General features: G+C 43.6%; 1 protein-coding gene across 1 annotated transcript in view; it reads left to right on the top strand.

Annotated features, from left to right (window-relative positions):
* Positions 1 to 19272, top strand: part of LOC129133643 (zinc finger SWIM domain-containing protein 6-like) — a 341180-nt gene that overhangs the window by 205073 nt on the left and 116835 nt on the right. The window contains exon 2 of the mRNA XM_054653272.1: positions 9714 to 10070. Within this exon, the coding sequence (XP_054509247.1) occupies positions 9714 to 10070 (357 nt within the window). The remainder of the gene's footprint in view (positions 1 to 9713; positions 10071 to 19272) is intronic.

Genomic DNA, 19272 nt, shown 5'->3' with positions numbered 1-19272 from the left:
TATTGTTCATATTCTCCATGGTGCTTTTCCTAAATCTATGGGGTTTACTACACTTTTCTCATCTTTTATATCTGAGCTGACATCATATGGTATGGAATATCCCTTTGGTTAATTTGGGTCAGCTGGCCTAGTTGTGTTCCCTCCCTGGATCTTGCCTACCCCCAGCCTATTGATGGGGGAGGGGAGAATACTGGAGAGACAGGACAGGAGAAATGGCACTCAGTCATTGGGCACTGACACTGGCCCAGCGCAGGTCATTGTTGCACTCCTTGCTCCTCACTAAATTCACTCTTTCTCAGTTCATGTAATTTCTGCTTCTTTACTTTGTGCAACATACATCTCACATCACAGATTATTTTTTTCCTGCAAGGTTAAATCTTCTCAAGGCACATACCAGGTCTCCCCATCCTTCAGCATTACCCACCAAGTACACCCTGGTCCTTGGGCAAAGACAATCCAACAAATAGGTTTGCCATTTCCCATGGGAGGAGAAATCCACACTGACTTCTCCAGACACTTCCCTATGTGTAGTATGGGGACCTTATCTTTCCCCAAAGTGTGTAGGGGTTTTTTTGGGGCTGGACCAGGGCAGTTAGCAGATCCTCTGGTGTTAAGCAGCCAAGTGGCTTCTGCTAAATTTGCATCCCAAGGCTTCCATGCCCCATTGCCTAATGCTCTTAACATAGTCTTTAGCAGTCCATTATACCTCCCAGTCTTTCCAGAGGCTTGTGGATGATAAGGGTTGTGATATATCCACTCAATTCCATGTTTCTTTGCCCAAGAGTTTATAAGGTTATTTTGAAAATGAGTCCCATTGTCTGACTCAGTTCTCTCTGGGGTACCATGTCACCACAAAATATGTCTCTTAAGGTCTAAGACGGTGTTTTGAGTAGTAGCATGGTTTACTGGGTATGTTTCCAGACAACCAGTAGTTGCATGGTGAGTATGCAGCTCTTGCCATGGCGTATTCATGGCAGTGGTCCAATGTAGTTAATTTGCCAGGCCTCACCATATCAGAAACCCATCCACTGCCTTCTATTCCAGGGAGATTTTGCTCACATAGCTCTTTTAATTTTGCAGCATGTTTCACATTTGTGAATAACCTGTGTGATAGCCCCCATGGTCAGGTCCACCCCTTGATCACAAGCCCATCTGTATGTTGTATCTCTTCCTAGATGTCCTTATGTTTTTATACCAAAATCAGCCAAATAGAAACATTCTAACACAGTTTTGAGTGTTAGAAAGCAGGCATTCTTTATTGTAGCATGCTGGTCACTGAGAAGATCCTTCCTCTAACTGAGTGCCCTGAGCATCAGGTAAACAGAGTTTTTATCACACACACTGATTACATATTCATTAGCTATCCCTGCTTTCTTGATGTATATGTATTACTTTATTTTACATAGTCGTATTCCTTATCAGAAGTCCTTATATGGTTCTTTGGGGTCTTTGGTGGTCTTCAATGTCCAGTGTTCTTTCTAGGTGGCTGTTCCTTGACCCCCGGTTTGAATATCATTGTTTCACATAACTTCTGCTTTGTCAGCCTTGCAGAGCTGGGCTGGCATCCTGCTTGCGTTTTGCATGACTTCTGTTTGCCTAAGTTACGTCCTTTATTTACTTCTCCCAAGGCTACATTGTTCTGTTCTACTAGTATTAATCTCTCCCATTTTTGTGCAACACTTGGATCGCATTTAGTAATATTGTTGCCTTTTTCCCAACCTGGAAATGAAACTTGAGATAATTTTAGTAAGGAGGTATTATAAAAGTGTATTTTTATTTGAAGGTCTTCAGGGGCAGTTATGGAAAGATGTCCACAAAAGCCCACCCCCTCCAGGGGTCAGCACATTTTTATAAGTTTTAGGAAATTAGCATAATTGATTAAAAGCGCCAATTAGGAGGACAAGTGGTGATGCAATTCTCCTCCAGGTCAAGCCTCTTTTCTGGAGCTCCCACCTTGGCACTAGCTGTACTTTGTCCATGAAAATGTATCTTGAAGAGTTGTTCTTAACCTTGGTAGTCAGGAAGAACTAAGATAGCATTGGGGCCTTGTACCCCCAGGGCTTATAGCTCTGGAATTTGTTTTGTCTTTCTGCCTAGGGAAAGGCCATGGAAAATTACTGGGAAAATTAGCCACTAATACAATAGGTGACAGAGCTACAAATATATGTGCAAAGAATACAGACAACATAGAAAAAAAGGCAAAAACCAAAATGGCATCAATAAAACTAGATGGAAATTTTTCTCCCAAATCAAGGCTGAATTAACTATTGTCAGGATAGCAAAACAAGACTTAGGCATCTTGTTTTTTCTCAGACAACTGTTTGATTAACCAAGGGGCTACATCCCTTTTAATTTTGGAGTAATGTCTCCATGATTTTACTATGTCCGATTTCAGTGTAGTAAAAGTTGTCAGTAGTACTTGGAAAGGTCCCTTCTACTTTGGATGGTGCAGAACGGTTCCCCAGTCTTTCAAGTAGACCCAGTCTCCTGGCTGGAACTCATGCACTGGTTTCTCCAATCCCATCAGCCTGGAGATCACTGCTCACTGCAAATCGTGTAAAGTTTTACAAAGACAATTGAGGAAATTATTCGAACCCTTCCTTTTATGTGTGTGTTTCCTGAAATGTGTGGTACTTGGTAGGGCCGACCATATAGCAGCTCATAGGGGCTTATTTTGCCGGTGCCCTGTGGCTGAATTCTAATTAGAAGTAGTGCAACAGGTAAGGCTTGGACCCATGTCAAGGAAGTTTCCTGACATATTTTACCCAATTGCAATTTGATTGTATAATTCACTTACTCTACTTTGCCACTAGCTTGGGGCCTATAAGGAATATGGAGATCTCAAGCTATTTCCAAGCCTTTCCTAACCTGTTGTACCACTTCTGCAATAAAGTGGAAACCTATGTCAGATGATGTTCTTAAAGGTACCCCAAATGTAGGTATTATTTGATTCAACAGTATTTTAGTCACTTCCTTAGCCTGGTTGGTGTGACAAGGGAAGGCTTCTGGCCACCCAAAAAAGGTATCCATCAGAACTAGGAGGGATTTATATCCCCCTTTTCTGGGCAATTAAGTAAAATCAATCTGTCAGTATTCACCTGGAATATTTCCAGATTTTATGGCTACCAGTACTACTTTGTTAGCTGTGTTAGGGTTGTTTCTTTTACAAACTATACAGTGTTGGATTCTTGACTGTACAATCTGAGCCATTTTAGACCTAATTAGAGAGTTTTGCAAATGTTTGAAAAGTTTTTCAGTACTCCAATTAGTGGCTTTGTGTTCACGATCCACTATTTCACACAAGATCTGTTCAGGGATTACTATTTGCCTGGTTGGGGTGACTGCCCAGCCTTGTGGATCAAATTTTGCTTCTAAGGTTTCAATTAATTGACAGTCCCTAGCACTATACTCTGGTTTCTCTACTTGGAGAGGTAACTCTGGCAGGGGTATTAAAGATAAAAATTTGTTTTCTAATGTGCCTTTTTCTGCAGCCTCTTTGGCAGCCTTATTAGCTAAATGATTCCCCAATTCCAGTTTGGTCTTACCTGCTTGGTGTGCTCTGCAATGCATGATGGCAACTTCTGCTGGTTTCTGGATACTTTCAAGTAAATCCAAGATATGTTTTCCATTTTTGATCAATGTGCCTTGAGATGTCAAAAGGCCTCCTTCTTTCCAGATGGCCCCGTGTGTGCATGTACCACTCCAAGGGCGTATTTTGAATCAGTCCAAATGTTAACTCGTTTTCCTTTACTCAGTTCCAATGCTCGAGTGAGTGCAATTAGTTCTGCTTTCTGGACCAAAACATTAGAGGGGAGTGCCCCCTATTTGTTTACCTCATGGTGTATAGTCACTGCATATCCACATAATTGTTTTCCATTTCGGACAAAGCTGCTCCCATTGGTAAACAATTCCCAATCAGTTCTTTCCAAGAGTCAGTCTCCTAAGTCAGGTCTGCTGAAGCACACTTCTATAGTCTGTAAGCAATCATACTCTGGGGTTCCTTCTACTTGTTGGGCAACTAAGAACATAGCAGGGTTAACAATAGAAGTTGTTTTGAGTGTCACATGATCTTGGTCCAGCACAACTACCTGATATTTTAGCATCTGGTTAGGAGATAGCCAGTGGCCTCCTTTTTGCTCAAGCACTGACTACACCATATGTGATACATAAACAACCATGCTTTGTCCCAAAGTCAGTTTTTGAACTTCCTGGATCAAGAGAACAGTAGCTGCTACTGTCCTCCGACAACTAGGCCAGCCTTGGCTGACATTATCTAGCTGCTTTGAAAAGTAGGCCACAGCCCACCTCTGGTCCCTGAGGAACTGTGACAGCACTCCCAGTGCTGTGTTTTGTCTTTCATCAGTAAATAGTTCAAACAGCTGCATGGGGTCTGGGAGCCCCAAAGCAAGTGCCCACATAAGGGCTCGCTTGAGTTGTAAAAAGGCAGCCTGTGGATCATCAGTCCAGACTATAAAGTCCCTCTGAACATTCTTCAAGAGCTCATACAGTGGCTTTACTAGCAGCCCATAATTGCTGATCCACAGGCAACACCATCTGATCATCCTGAAAAAGGCACACAACTCTCTTACCGTTTGTGGCTGTGGGAGCTGGCAAATTGCTTTTTTTTATTTGTGTCCCAGCCTCCTTTGTCCATGAAGGATTTCGAATCCCAAGTAGGTTACTGTGGTCTGGACTATTTGTGCTTTGTCTTTGGATACTCTTTATCTACTTAGTCCCAGAAAATTCAACAATGCCGCAGTCTGATCCCAACATTGATGTTCAGTTCCAGTGGCTATCAGAATGTCATCTACATACTGTAACAAGACTCCCAATAGGGTTCTGATTTTTCCATTCCTCCACTTCTTTTGCCAATTGATTTCTGATTATGGTGGGGCTATTTTAAACCCTTGCAGTAGAACTGTCCAAGTCAGTTGGGTTCTTCTCCCTGTGTTCAGATTTTCCCATTCAAAAGCAAAAAGCTCTTGACTTTCAGTTCTCAAAGGGATACAGAAAAAAGCATCTTTCAAGTCTAACGCTGTAAACCCTTTTAATTTTTCACTCAAGGTTGTTAGCAAGGTATAACGTTTTGTTACTACCAGATGTATATCTTCTTCTATCTAATTTATGGGTCTAAGATCCTGTACCAGCCAGTAATCCTTTCCATTTGCCTTCTTAAATGGCAAATTAGGTTTATTAAATTTGGATTTGCATTCCTTCAATAGGCCGTATTTTATAAATTTTTCCACAAGGGATAATAACCCCCTGCGACTTTCTATTTCCAAGGGTATTAATTTTGCCTTACTGGTCCCACTCCAGGTTTCAATTTAATCTTTACAGGGTCTGCTCTTTTGGATCTCCTGGGCACTGATTTGCAGAAAAAAAACCTAACTCCACAACTTTGTAAAGTTGTTTTTACAACAAAGCTGGTATGTTTATTACAGCACTGGATGCATGTGGGGATCGCTCCTCCCTAAAGGAAATGTGCACCCCTGAGAATTCCTTAACCTTTTTTATCCCCCCCTTAGTTGTACATATGCATAGAGTTTCACAATAGTTTCATGCATATTCATTTTACTGGTTTCGGGTTACAACTTGCAATTAGTCCTTATCAGTCCTTGTACAGAGAGAACTCTCTGGTCAATTTGTCCATCTCTTGGTCTCTTGCAGCCTCAGCTTTAGGCTTTTTCTTCATTTCAAAGTTCAAGGGGCCCTTCTTATCTCTTCAGCTTGGAAATTGCATTCCTTTTTTCTCGGCTGAGGCAGTTTCTGTGAGCGCAGCAAAGCTAGCACACTAAACAGGTTCACTTATGCTAGCAAGCTACAGATTTAATAATTTAAAATGGCACATTTCACCTAAATCCAAAATGGATTTCCACCCTGGAAAATTTCCCACTCTTTTTCAGCACCTCTCCAGCTCAGACTATCATAATTACTGCATCCTCAAGTGATACAGGCAGATGGATCATGTCCAATTTCAGAGACTGTAGTGCAAAAATAGAGGCTTCCACATAATTAGGTTCTGGAATAATAACCTTTATTTTTCCATTTTTAAATTTGATTTCAGCATTTAGTTTTTCTAATAAATCTGTCCCAAGGAGATGCTTTGGCAAATTGGGTGGATACAAAAACTGGTGAGTCATCCATTGTTTTCCTAATTTAAAATCAATGTGTTTGAAAAATGGCTGAGTTTCGTGATTCCCTGTTGCACCAATAATTGTTATAGAATCATTCCTCAAGTTTCCTTTTACTGTATTTAGCACCAAGTAACTAGCTCCCGTATCTACTAAGAATTCTACCTCCTCATTTACCTCCTCATTTCCCATCTTAGCTGTAAGCAGAAGTTCTGCCAGGGAAGAATCCTTGAGTCCCCCTCAGTCATCATCAGAGATGGCCATGAGAAGGGGGGCTTTTACTAGTACATTGAGATAAGGCAGTTTGCTAAAGCAAAAGTGAAAGGTTGTATGCACACAAGCAAAGGGAAAAAATAATTATCCTCTATTTCCCATCAGCAAGCAATGTCCAGACACTTCCTGGGAAGCAGGGCTTCAGCACACATAACAGTTCCTCCAGAAAGCAAACATTGAAAACTCATGAATTCCCTCCCTTCCTCCTCTCTCCCTTAGCTTATATATCTGAGCTAACATCATATGGTATGGAATATCCCTTTGGCTAATTTGGATCGGCTGGCCTACTTGTGTGCCCTCCAAGGGTCTTGCCCACCCCCATCCTATTGATGGGATGGAATGTTGGAGAGACAGCACTGATGCTGTGCCAGCACTGATCAGCAGAAGCCAAAACACCGGTGTGTTATCAACACCTTCCTGGCCATCAATACAAAGCACAGCACTGGGAAGGCTGCTATGGGAAAATGAACTCCAGCTCAAGAAGACCCAATTCAGCTACTTACTGAGAGCAGGAAGGAGTAGGATCAGGCCACTTGAGAGTTCAGGTGTTGCACTTTTTCTCAGGTCATAAATGAGAGACTTTGATATATACTTAATAGGAAAGTGATATTAAAAAAATATATCTCCTATACAATTTCCTTGACACCACCAATACATCTCTTCTTTACTGGAAATTAACCTGAAACAGAGCTGAACAAGTTTTAACAATACCTTTTTTTTTGAGAGAGGGCACTGATGGGAGCATGCTATGATTATTTAAAAATCAAAGGGAAAGGCAGAGGGAGGAGCTCATTATTCAAGGGGCAATTCCCTTCCCCTTCTCTGTATGTGTTGAGTGGAGCCAAGAGCAAGAATGCCGAGTATGCCTGGGGTTCTTCATCCTCCTCCCCCCTCCCTTGTATCTGTGCACTTTACAGCTTACTGCCTCTTCAACTCTACTTCAACTGATAAACATTATCTTGCAAAAATCAAGAGTCTGTGTCTATGACTTCTGGTAGAATATCACATTTCTGTAGCTGAACAAAATACAGACAGTGATACTGACTGCACAACCTGCTCTGAAATGCACAGCATAAACAAATGGAAAAAATTAGATTTTCCTCTTAATTTCCAGTAGATTAAAGAGTTTCTTAAAAACAATTTGAGATGCAATATTTTGGACTATAGCTATGTATATATTTCTTTTTTACTCCCTAATTTTCATGTGATACTGCTTCCTACAACATACTTTTCTTGAAATACAAGAATACTGAATCAGTTTTGGACTTTGAGGGAGTGTGGCTTTATAAGTAATGTATAACACCTTACTTGTAATATCCATTCCAGATTTTATGTATGCAGTCTGTTCAAGTTTAATACTGATAATATGTAATTTGTTTGTATTGCTTTGTAGCTATACCTGTGAATTAATGCCTGAACCAAAAATTGATGCCATGTTTACATAAAATCCAATAGAAACACCCCAATTCTGCAGTGATAAAGTATTGAGAGCCAAAGCTGGGCCTTAACATTGGGAAAACAGAGATGGGTTCAGGTCTGATCTTCAGAGAACAGCATTTGAGACCTTGGTTCAACAGGGTGCTCTGTGGAGTAGTGGCTGAAGTAAAGATCATTCTTATGGTATTCCATATCTTCTTAAAATATAAGAAAAAACAGTTATTTTGCCTTATGTTTTATCATGCCAAGTGGAGATGCACACTTCTGAAACAGTGTGTGCATATCTCATTGACTGTGAGAGACAACTGCTCACTTTGAAAATTTAAAAAGGTTTATTAAACCTTAACAAAAATACAACAAAGGACTACATAAGGAAAAAAAGCTGTAGCACTGGGAACTGCCCCTCGTGCATATCACGTGGCCAGTTCATCTTCAAGATGGATGCTCAGTCTTTTATACCCCTGGGGGTCGCATCAGCCAGCCCTGGCCCCTCCCAAAGTCTGTCAGTCAGCTCTTCTTTGCCATTTATCAGTGGAAACTGCTTTCTTGTAACTTGATTGGAGGTCAGGTGTTGCCATGCCGCACCCCCTAAGCAACAAGCTTTTCCATTCCCAACTGCCCCATGCAAGGGGCACATGTGCATGCCTTCTTTTTTACCTGTCCTAGACAACCTTGGCTGTCTGATGGTCGCAATACAGGGGGGGGAAAGGGAACTATGGGGAAAACAGAGGACATCTAAACTACAATAACATAACTATACCTCACTAAAGCTTTTCTTAATATTCACACAATAGTTATCTTTTAATTGCAAGAGCAAATCATCTCATTATCCATCTATAACATTGACTATTATGAATCTGATATCCTGTGTATTGGTAACTGAGACTGTGGTCACAAGGGTTTTCAGGATGAAGAAGAGACGAGAATGTTGACTCCATGATCAGAAGGCTTGATTTATTATTTTATGATATATGTTACATTAGGCTATACTAAAAAGCAATAGAAAGGAAAAGGTTTCTTGAGAAGCTAGCTAAGCTAAGAATAGAAAAGGAATGAATAACAAAGATCTGTGTCTCAGACAGAGCAAGAGCCAGCTCTGCCATGAGTGGTCAAGAAATCCAAACACCCACAGGAGACCAATCACGGGTCTACCTGTTGCATTCCACAGCAGCAGATAACCATTGTTTACTTTAGTTACTGAAACTGCAGCTTCTCACAAGGAAAAATCCTAAGAAAGGATTTTTCATGAAAGATGTCTGCGACAGGTAACTGCAGCAGTTTCCATTTCCCAAGAGTTACACTGACATAGCTGCCCTACCAGATTGCTTGGGTTGATGATGAGCTTTAGCATCAGCTCAGTGGTGGAAGTGAAAGGAATGAGGTTAAGTGACTTGTGTCAGTGAATTGGTGGCAGAGTTGAGATTAGGACCAGGGTTTGTACCACTAGAGTGCACTACTTTCCTTTTACTTATTGAGAGAATGGGTTAATTTCCTGGTAAGTGCAGACTGGTGTGAGATTTGGAAAATTGCTGCCAGCTTGCTGAACTACTGGGAGTTTCACATTGGTCTTAATTGGATGCAACTCTGCTTCTGCAGCTATCATTTACCAAGTAACTTTTTCTTACTATCAAACTTCTATGAATGTTGTGATGGAATGGCAAAGAGGGCTTGTAAACCAGCTCCTTTTGATTTTATTGGATATAAAAAGACAGGAAGACAGCGTTCATCATACTTGTAATTAAAGCAAGTTCTATGAGATATATTCTTTCTCAGAAATACATGATGACTTTTGCTAGATTAATTAAAGGTTATAAAAAACGATATATGGTACTTTATTTAAGAATGTAAGCCCTCCTTTTTTTCCCTTCACAGGTTTCCACTTGAGTGGCACTGTGACAGACCCTGCAATGCAATCGGAGCCAGAAACTGTTTGCAATGTAGCTATCAGCTTTGATCGTTGCAAGATTACCTCAGTGACCTGTAGCTGTGGAAACAAGGACATATTTTACTGTGCCCACGTTGTTGCACTCTCTTTATACCGGATCCGCAAGCCAGATCAGGTCAAACTGCATCTTCCCATTTCAGAGACACTGTTTCAAATGAACAGAGACCAACTACAAAAATTTGTTCAGTATTTGATCACAGTGCACCACACAGAAGTTTTGCCAACTGCTCAGAAATTAGCAGATGAAATTCTTTCTCAGAATTCAGAAATCAATCAAGTCCATGGTAAGTTTGATGATTTTTCTTTTGTTTCATTCCCTCTCTGGTTTTTTATATTATTTTTTGTGGCACTCAGGAGTGTGACCTCCTGAAGTCCCTTTCAACCTAATTACTTTGTAATTTTTGTGATGTTTACATTATGGTGTTGTGGTTAGTTCATCACATGTTGTTTCTGCCATTGCTTTTTCCTCTGGGGAAGGACTCCTCACACACTTCCCCTGCTCCAATGTGGATTCCCTCTGTCCTGGTTACAGGAGTAGAGTGCCAGTTTAGCAGTATGTGGGTGTAAAAAAAGGTATATTCGACTCCTCTCTACCTCATTTCTGACACACTGTTAATGATGGGTCATTTGCAGTAGCTGCCCAGTGCACACTTGACACCTCAGGCTACAAGATGGATGTTAAATGAGATAAGGAAAAAAGAGGCAATGCTGCAAAGGCAGGGTAGTGTTTCTTTTTCTTCACACCAATGACTCAGCTGTGATAAATCTTTTTGGGGAAGCACCAGCACAGTCACAACCATCCTGAGGTGGTCACCTCAGGTAATGGGCCATAATGGACTCAATGGCACTGGCAGAATAGGCAGCTGCAATGACTCACAGTATTACATCATTCCATTGTGAAAGTTCCCAGCCTGGGGGAGGTACTGACAATTACCACCTGAACTTAAGCATATATAATCTCTGACTATGGGGATTTGGGACACCACCAATACCACCACTCATCATATCCAGAGGAGGACCAATACTTCTATAGGACCACTGCTTTCGACTGCAACCACCACTTGATAGGACTGTGACCATCACCCTGACCAACAGGGTGCCAGGTTGTACTCTGACTTTGTGGGTTGAAGCCAGCTTTCTGTGTATCATTGTATTTATTGTAATCTCTCTACTAAATTCTAACTCTGTCCTGAAATCTCTCTTAATGTAATTGAGTAGGGTTCATTTCTCCCATCAGTCTATTTCATACCAGCACACCCTCCCACAGGAAACAGTTTTCCATAACCTTCTCCAATGTGACTCCTTCTGACAAGGTACAGTTCTTCACAAACTGCTCCAATGTAGGACCTGTATTATATGTTATAAAATAATTCATGCTTAAGAGGAGAATATATAAAATAAAAATTGTAAAATCCAATGAGCCTCTGACCATGAGCGGCCCAGAGACAGATGACTACATTGGAATTACGAAACTTCTGGTGGCAGCAGGAGAACCATGCCTCGTTTAACTAATAAAAGACATGGCAGCGCAGAGATGGGCTTCCTCTGGAGTCATCAGGGAACACCCAAGGGTGATCATCGCTTTGTAGATACCATCAATCAAGATAACCGAAGTCACCAAGGAACATACATCTGAATATGCAACTTCCCCTGACATGATCAGTGCCTGCCACTACTCAGGAAACAGCAATTGTCCAGCCCTGCACAGTGAAAGAAACCTTCATACATATGCGGGGTTACAAAAGAAATCGAGGTACCTCTGCCTCAGGCATAAAAAACTGTATAAAAAAGCCCTGCTGGGAATGGCATTCTTGAACAGAGGGAGGTCCGATGCGATAGAGGTCGGATCTACGTTCACCCAGTGCTGACCCTGGGCTCGATGCTGTCTCTTTGGCTGTGGTTTTTGAGGACTGTATTTTGGTCGCAAAAATAAAATCTTTTGCATTTATTAATTTGGATTTTTGGCTGATCATTTATAACAATTCTAGTGACCCCAATGTGATCTGAATTTGGGGTCCGGCGACCCCCTCTCCGGTCAGGAGGCGCCCCGCTGATTTCAGCGGCCTGACAGGATTGGGAACGGGCAGAACCAATCCGACACTGAACCAAAGCCAGAACCACAGCCAAAGAGGATAAAAATGGGCCCAGAGCTCTTGGCAACTCGGAGCGATCCAGAGAGGGATCTCCGTGGCCACGGTGCTTTTCACTCAGAAAATCTATGTGCATGAAGAATCCACGTGGGAAAAGGAACCGTGAGTACCGTGTGGTTGAGTGGGGTGTGATCAAGCATGTGTGAGTGAGGCGTGATTCTATCATGAAGTGAGTGTGGACCCCAAGATGGCAGATCCACTCTCCCGCGAGGGAAGTGGTCCGTCGCAGGGGAAGCGGACGCCTTGGCTCATCACACATGTGAAGCCTGAAACTCAGGGAGATTTCAGGGGTTCGATCACGGGTTTGGATCAGGAGGGAAGGGACGTTCCCAAAGGGTTTGGGAGCTGGTAAACCTTCTGATCTGGAAAATCAGGTAAGAGAGCTCGTTACCAGTCGAAAAGCCCATGGAACGGTTCTCCGTGAGGCTAAGTAAGTTGGTAGATTTTTTTTCTTCAAGCAAAAGTCAAAAACTGGTACTGGGTAGAGACCCAGAATTCTCTTTGAGAATCCTAGCCGAAACAGACACAAGGGAAGAAAGTTCAGGAGAAGTCATTTCAAAAGATGGGACAGAAAAAGAGCAAGGCTCAGGGAAAACCCCGGGAAAAGCCTTCAAAAACCCCAGAAAAGGTCCTACCCGAAATCCCAAGGGATAGTCCGTTGGGATGGATGTTAGAACATTGGGAGGACAATCCTAGGAGGCAGGGAAAATCCAAGGAGAAAATGATTCATTTTTGCCTCGAGAAATGGGGAGGAAAAGAGATTGGGAGGTACGTAGTCTGGCCTGTTTTCGGCATGTTCGAAACATGGACGTGCCAAACTCTATATGACCATGTGGCCAGTCAGTACCCCCAAGACTTGGAAGAATTAGAGTATGCAGGAATGTGGGGAAATGCTTGTTCAGGATTATTCCCGATACGAGCCCATAGGTGCGCGGCAACTCGGGGCTGGGAATGGGAGCCACTGGGTAACCTCCCACCTCCTTACCTGGTCCCTCCGCCCCAGCCCACGCAAAACAAAGTCCCAGTGCAGGCAGTTGTGGGACCGTCACAAACCCAGGTACCTCCAGTGTCTGTGTCACCTCCAGAAGCCTCGCTCCCACAGGAACAGGCTTCAGCGCCTCCGCTCCCACAAGGACAAGCTTCGACGCCTGCGCTCCCACAGGAGCGGCCCCAGCCCCCGTCACCACCCAAATCGGAAGAGAAGCAAGCCCTCCCAAGGGAGGAGCCAGCTCTCTCCCAGCCCATCGAACATGACAAAGAACTAGGAAGGTGAACATTGACGGTAATGAAGACGAGGAAGAAAAGCCCAACCTCTTCCCTTTATGGGAAGTGCCGACTGCTCCAGGAATTATTGGCTTCGGGAATGTGCCGATCAATACTGGGGACGTCAGGGCTTTCAAAAAGGAGATGGGAAAATTGATGGACAATCCGTTGGGGGTTGCAGAAAGGCTGGATGAGTTCCTCGGAACCAGCATTTACACTTACGATGACCTTAACGCAATATTAAGGTCGTTGTTTAACAACGAGGAAAGGGAAATGATCAGACAGGCATCAATCAGAGATTGGGAACACAGGAACCCACAAGGGGAGCGAGGGGACCAGAGATGGCCAGATCAGAACCCATCTTGGAGTGCTCAGACGGAAGAAGGCAGACAGAGGATGGTGAATCTCAGAAACATGGTAATACAAGGTATATGGGAGGCAGTGCCGAAAGGGCAGAACATGAGCAAAGTACTCGGGGAGTTCTGGGGAAAGGATGAGACACCCACCGAATGGCTGGAAAGGCTGAGAAAGAGCCTCCGAATGTACTTGGGAATGGACCCTGAGTCCCTGATCGGGGCGGTCCTGTTGAAAACTCAATTTGTGGCAAAAGCGTGGGAAGATATCAGGAAGAAATTAGAAAAGCTAGAGGGATGGCAAGATAGAGAATTACAGGATTTGCTTCGGGAGGCCTAGAAAGTCTACATGAGAAGCGACAAGGAAAAACAGAAAATTCAGGCAAAAGTACTAGTGGCCACAGTAAGGGAAGCACAGAAACAAGAACAGGTCAAGAGTTCAGCAAAGTCAGCGCCACCGAGGAAGCAGAACTCTTCCCCAGGTAAGGATTCAAACAATCAGATAAAAGGATTTCAAGTGCTTTTACTGCAAACAAAAGGGCCACATTCGAAGGAATTGTCCGAAGAAAGTCAAGGACGAAAAGATGTTTCAGGAAGACTAGAGGTGTCAGGGGATTTTTAATTTGGGGTCCAGGACATCCAAGGAGACCTTGATAAAGTTGAGATTGGGACCCCACAGGCAGGACGTAGTGTTTTTAGTAGATTCTGGAGCCGTGCGAACCACTGTACAGCGATTACCACTGGGATGCTCTATAAGCGATGATACTATGATGGTAATCGGGGCAAAAGGGGAACCTTTTACGGTTCCAATCATTAAAAATGTGGAAATAGAATCAGAGAATAAGCGTTGCATTGGAAATATTTCACTGGTTGAGGAAGCAGAATACAATCTGCTGGGAAGGGATCTGATGGTGACACTAGAGATCAGCCTAGTGGTGCAGAATTCCCAGCTCAAGGTGAGGTTGTACCAACTCACTGCTGAGGATAGATCCAAAAGTTTGGTACACTCAAGGGGAGGCTGGGAGGTTGGACATCAAACCAATTCACATCGAAATTGAGAGGCCAGAAGACCCTATTAGGGTAAAGCAGTATCCCATTCCCATGGAAGGGAAGAAGGGGCTGAAACCAGTGATTGAAGAATTAGTGAAGAAAGGAATGTTGGATCTGTGCATGTCCAGACATAACACCCCGATATTGGCAGTGTGGAAAAAAGATGGTAGTTATAGGTTAGTGTAGGATTTAAGGGCTGTGAATCAAAGGACTAAGACACTGTTCCCCACGGTTTCATAATCTTTATACTTTGTTAAATAATGTCTCTCCCGAGGACATGTGGTACAGCGTCATTGATCTAAAAGATGCCTTCTGGACCTGTCCTTTAGCTAAGGAGAGCAGAGACTATTTTGCGTTTCAATGGGAAGACCCAGAAACAATAGAATACAACAATTCAGATGGACATCTTTGCCTCAGGGGTTTGTGGACTCGCCAAACTTGTTTGGGCAAGCACTTGAGCAAGTGCTGAGTCCCTTTGTACCAGTGGAAGGGACCAAATTATTACAGTATGTGGATGATTTACTGATTGCTGGTCCAAGGGAAGAGGATGTAAGGATGAGCACTATAGAGCTCTTGAATTTCTTAGGGGACAGAGGATTGAAAGTGTCTAAGTCAAAACTGCAGTTCACAGAGCCTGAAGTCAGGTATTTGGGACATTGGTTAATGAAAGGTAAGAAGAAATTAGACCCCGAGAGGGTGGCAGGGATCATTGCCCTGCCTCCTCCACAGATAAAGAGAGAAGTGAGACAATTATTGGGGCTTTTGGGGTATTGCCAGCAATGGATTGAAGGGTACAGTGAGAAGGTAAAGTTTTTATATGAAAAGCTCACCACTGACAGATTGAAATGGACAGAAAATGACGAATAGAGATTTAAGGAATTAAAGGAAGCACTTGTGGCAGCACCAGTGCTGAGCCCCCCCGATGTGAAATGGCCGTTCCAGTTGTTCGTAGATGTCAGCAGCCTATGGCATGTTGACGCAGGACTGGGCGGGGGCCAGGAAACCGGTAGGTTACTTGTCTAAGCTTCTAGACCCTGTAAGCAGGGGCTGGCCCACATGTTTGCAGGCAATTGTAGCTGTGGCATTGTTGGTGGAGGAAGCCAAGAAAGTAACCTTTGGGGCCCCGTTGGTGGTATACGTGCCACACAATGTGCGGAGTGTACTACAGCAAAAGGCAGATAAATGGCTTACTGACGCTAGGTTGCTAAAGTATGAAGCCATTTTGATTCACTCGCCTGACTTGGAGCTACGAACAATGACTGCAAAAAATCCGGCCCAATTTTTGTTCAGGGAGGCCTCAGAGAATTTGGTACATAACTGCGCAGAAGTGGTGGAGCTGCAGACCAAGATAAGACTGGATTTGAAGGAGGAGGAATTAGAAGAAAGGGAAAAATGGTTTGTGGATGGATCAGCGAGAGTGATAGAAGGAAAAAGGAAATCAGGATATGCAGTTGTGGATGGCAGGAAAGCAGAAGTGATAGAAGCAGGTCCTCTGAATGCAGGATGGTTGGCTCAGGCATGCGAACTGTACGCAGTCTTGAGAGCTTTGAAAAGGCTGAAAGGAAAAAAGGGGACAATTTTTACAGACTCCAAATATGCTTTTGGGGTGGTCCACACAATCAGGAATATCTGAGAAAAGAGAGGGCTGATCAACACTCAAGGATGGGGGCTGGTGCGTGGAGAATTAATAAGGCAAATTTTGGAGGTGATAAGGGAGCCAGAGGAGATTTCAATAGTACATGTATAAGGGCATCTGGTGGGAATGCAGTTTCGAATCTGGGGAAACAACCTGGCAGACAAAGAGGCCAAAAATACAACATTACTGACAGTAAGTACCCCGGAGGTCAAAGGAACCGAGGCTCCAGAATATCCTCCACAGCCCTCCCAAAAGGAGATTGAAGGGTACGAGAAAATTGGGGCAAGACTGGAAGAAGGTAAGTGGAAATTATCAGATGGGAGATAATTAGTGTCAAAAGGTTATACCAAGAGAATTTTAAGGAGGTTGCACCAACAAACTAACTGGGGGGCACAGGCCCTTGCAGAACAGTTCTTGAAATTTTTTGGGTGCAGAGGAATCTATGAATTGGCCAAGCAGGAGGTACAAGGATGCTTGATCTGCCAAAAAGTTAACCAAGCTAAGGCATGACAGGCAATCCTGGGAAGCAGACCCATAGCGTACCGACCGTTTGAAAGAATTCAAGTTGATTTTACTGAGCTGCCCAAGGTAGGAAGGTACAAATTCTTGTTAGTAATAGTAGATAAACTGACCCATTGGGTGGAAGCCTTTCCGAGCTTGAGGGCAACAGCTCAAACAGTTTCCAAGATACTTTTGGAGGAAATTGTACCCCGATATGGGGTAGTGAACTAGATAGATTCGGACCAGGGAACTCACTTCACTTCAAAGATTATTAAGCAATTGGCTGAGGCTCTAGGCATCTGGTGGGAATACCACACCCCGTGGAATCCCCAGAGTTCGGGACAGGTTGAAATAATGAATCAGACACTGAAAGCTCAATTATCAAAGTAAATACTAGAAACCTGGATGTCCTGACTGAAGTGCCTCCCCCTTGCCTTGCTTAATATCAGGGCTATGCCTCACTCAGAAATGGGGCTCTCATCGTTTGAAATGTTATACGGAATGCCATATGAACATGGAATGATGGTGGGACACCCCAGATTGGAGGACAGTCAGTTTCAACCTTACTTGATAGAGATAGATGAGAATTTACAGGAACTAAGGAAACATGGGATAGTATCCCAGAGTGCTCCTCTGGGGTTTCCTATCCACAAAATATGACCAGGAGACAAAGTGCTTGTGAAAGTGTGGAAAGAAGTTCCCCTCTCCCCTCACTGGGAAGGTCCCTTTCTTGTCCTTCTGACAACAGACATGGCCATTCGGACGGCAGAAAAAGGCTGGACACATGCATAGTGGGTGAAAAAGATCGAGCATCAGGAGGAGGCTCCTGAGTGGAGGATCACCTCTTCCCCTGGAAATCTAAAGATAAAGCTTCGTCATCCAAGTAAATGACTGACGGAGGGCAGATAAGTTGTATACTGTCATATTGTGTATGTTATCCGTTCGTGCACTTCAAGCACGAGTACTGTCTGGAAGTCTTTGTTGTACATTGTAGAAGGGGACAGTGGCCGAAGGGGTCGTGTACCTGGTGTTTGGAGGAGGAACTTGAACTGACTGACCGCGTTTTAACTCTCACCACAGATTTAGGAATAATCGAATTGGACTCTAGAGAGTGGTATCACATATTCCAGTTTGGTGTAAGAGGAAAGATAGATTCCAAGGCCGATATCTTGGAGGTTGAGTGTCGGAAGTCGATCAGAGTACCTTGCAGTTCAGATGCCGTCAAGGTATCAAGGTGGGGCCCCTTTAAGAGGAGGTATGCGGCTCAGTCCGAGAGTGAGATCCTGAAAGAATCTTGCTGCCGAGAAGATGGTCTTCCTCACTGCTGGTGGCACCCCAGGGGGCGCAGGCAAAGACAGAGGAGTATGCCTATGGGAAATCCTGATGGGCCTGAGCCTAGTCGTGTGCAGAACAACCGGTTTGCACACTGAGATCCCATCTCAAAAAGGAGGACAACGTCCTGTTGAAGAGTGCAGGCAATGCACTCAGATTGTCCAAGAGGGACAAGAGGGAGAGGGAGTCTCGGCATACCAAGCCCTGAAAGATTGCACCATGGAGCAAGGCAGGTACTGCATCACATTATGCAGATTGGGTGAGGAAACATTTTGTTTCAGTCAAAAGGCGAGAGTTAAGGGCAGGCTGTCAGAAGGGTTCAATCACGAAAGACAAAAGAGATTTGGGAAAGACCTCGGTCCCTGTTTGTAACCAATGCAATCGAACTGTGTGGGTCAGGGGAACAACTGAATCGGTTTTTGTAGCGTATTATCAAGTTAATCCATTTTATTATGATAATACCCAACTCGAAATGTGTATAATGAATGGGAAAACTTACTGTGTTGGAAAAAATCTGAAATATAAGAATAAGCTCCCCCTGAACAGAGAGCCTGTCATCTTGGACCTCCTGGAGGCAAATGATGACTGGGCCTATCTGCAATATGACAGGACTTTCTGGTTCTCAAAAAACAAAGATGGGATAGATCCCAAAAACAAAATGAAGCAGATGGCTCAGGAATTGAAGAGACAGGAATCAGAGTTGAGGCAAAGGAGGGTGGAGCAAGAAAGGCTGAAAACTCTGAGTGAGCAATACGAGCAACTCGAGACACAATATACTGACTGGGGACTACCTGCCTCAGATCGAAATTTATTCATTGACCTTGTTCAGGAAATTGCCATGGAACTGGGATTGTCAAATTGCTGGATTTGTGGGGGGCTGAAATGGCCTTGGAAAGGTGAGAGTTTAACCCCGGAGCAGCTGTTGAAATGGGATAACACCCGGGTCTCCAGGATGACACAGAGACCTGAGGGTTGGGTGTTGGACCAGAGGGTGATTAGAACGATTTGTATCAGCAGGGAAGGAAAAGAATACATCGAGGTGGTTGGGTATACCCCGTGTATATCCACGTTAGTGGTAAATTCAAGTAGTAGGAGCAAAGTCTGGCAACCAGAGCCTCCTACAGGATATTGGAGTCAGAAAAGAGAGACAAATTGTGAATGGAACGATAAGATTGGACTTTGTTGGGTCAAAGGCTCTGGA

This window comes from Agelaius phoeniceus, chromosome W (genome assembly GCF_051311805.1).
Source record: "Agelaius phoeniceus isolate bAgePho1 chromosome W, bAgePho1.hap1, whole genome shotgun sequence".
NCBI lineage: Eukaryota > Metazoa > Chordata > Aves > Passeriformes > Icteridae > Agelaius > Agelaius phoeniceus.
This window is presented reverse-complemented; position numbering and strand designations above follow the sequence as displayed.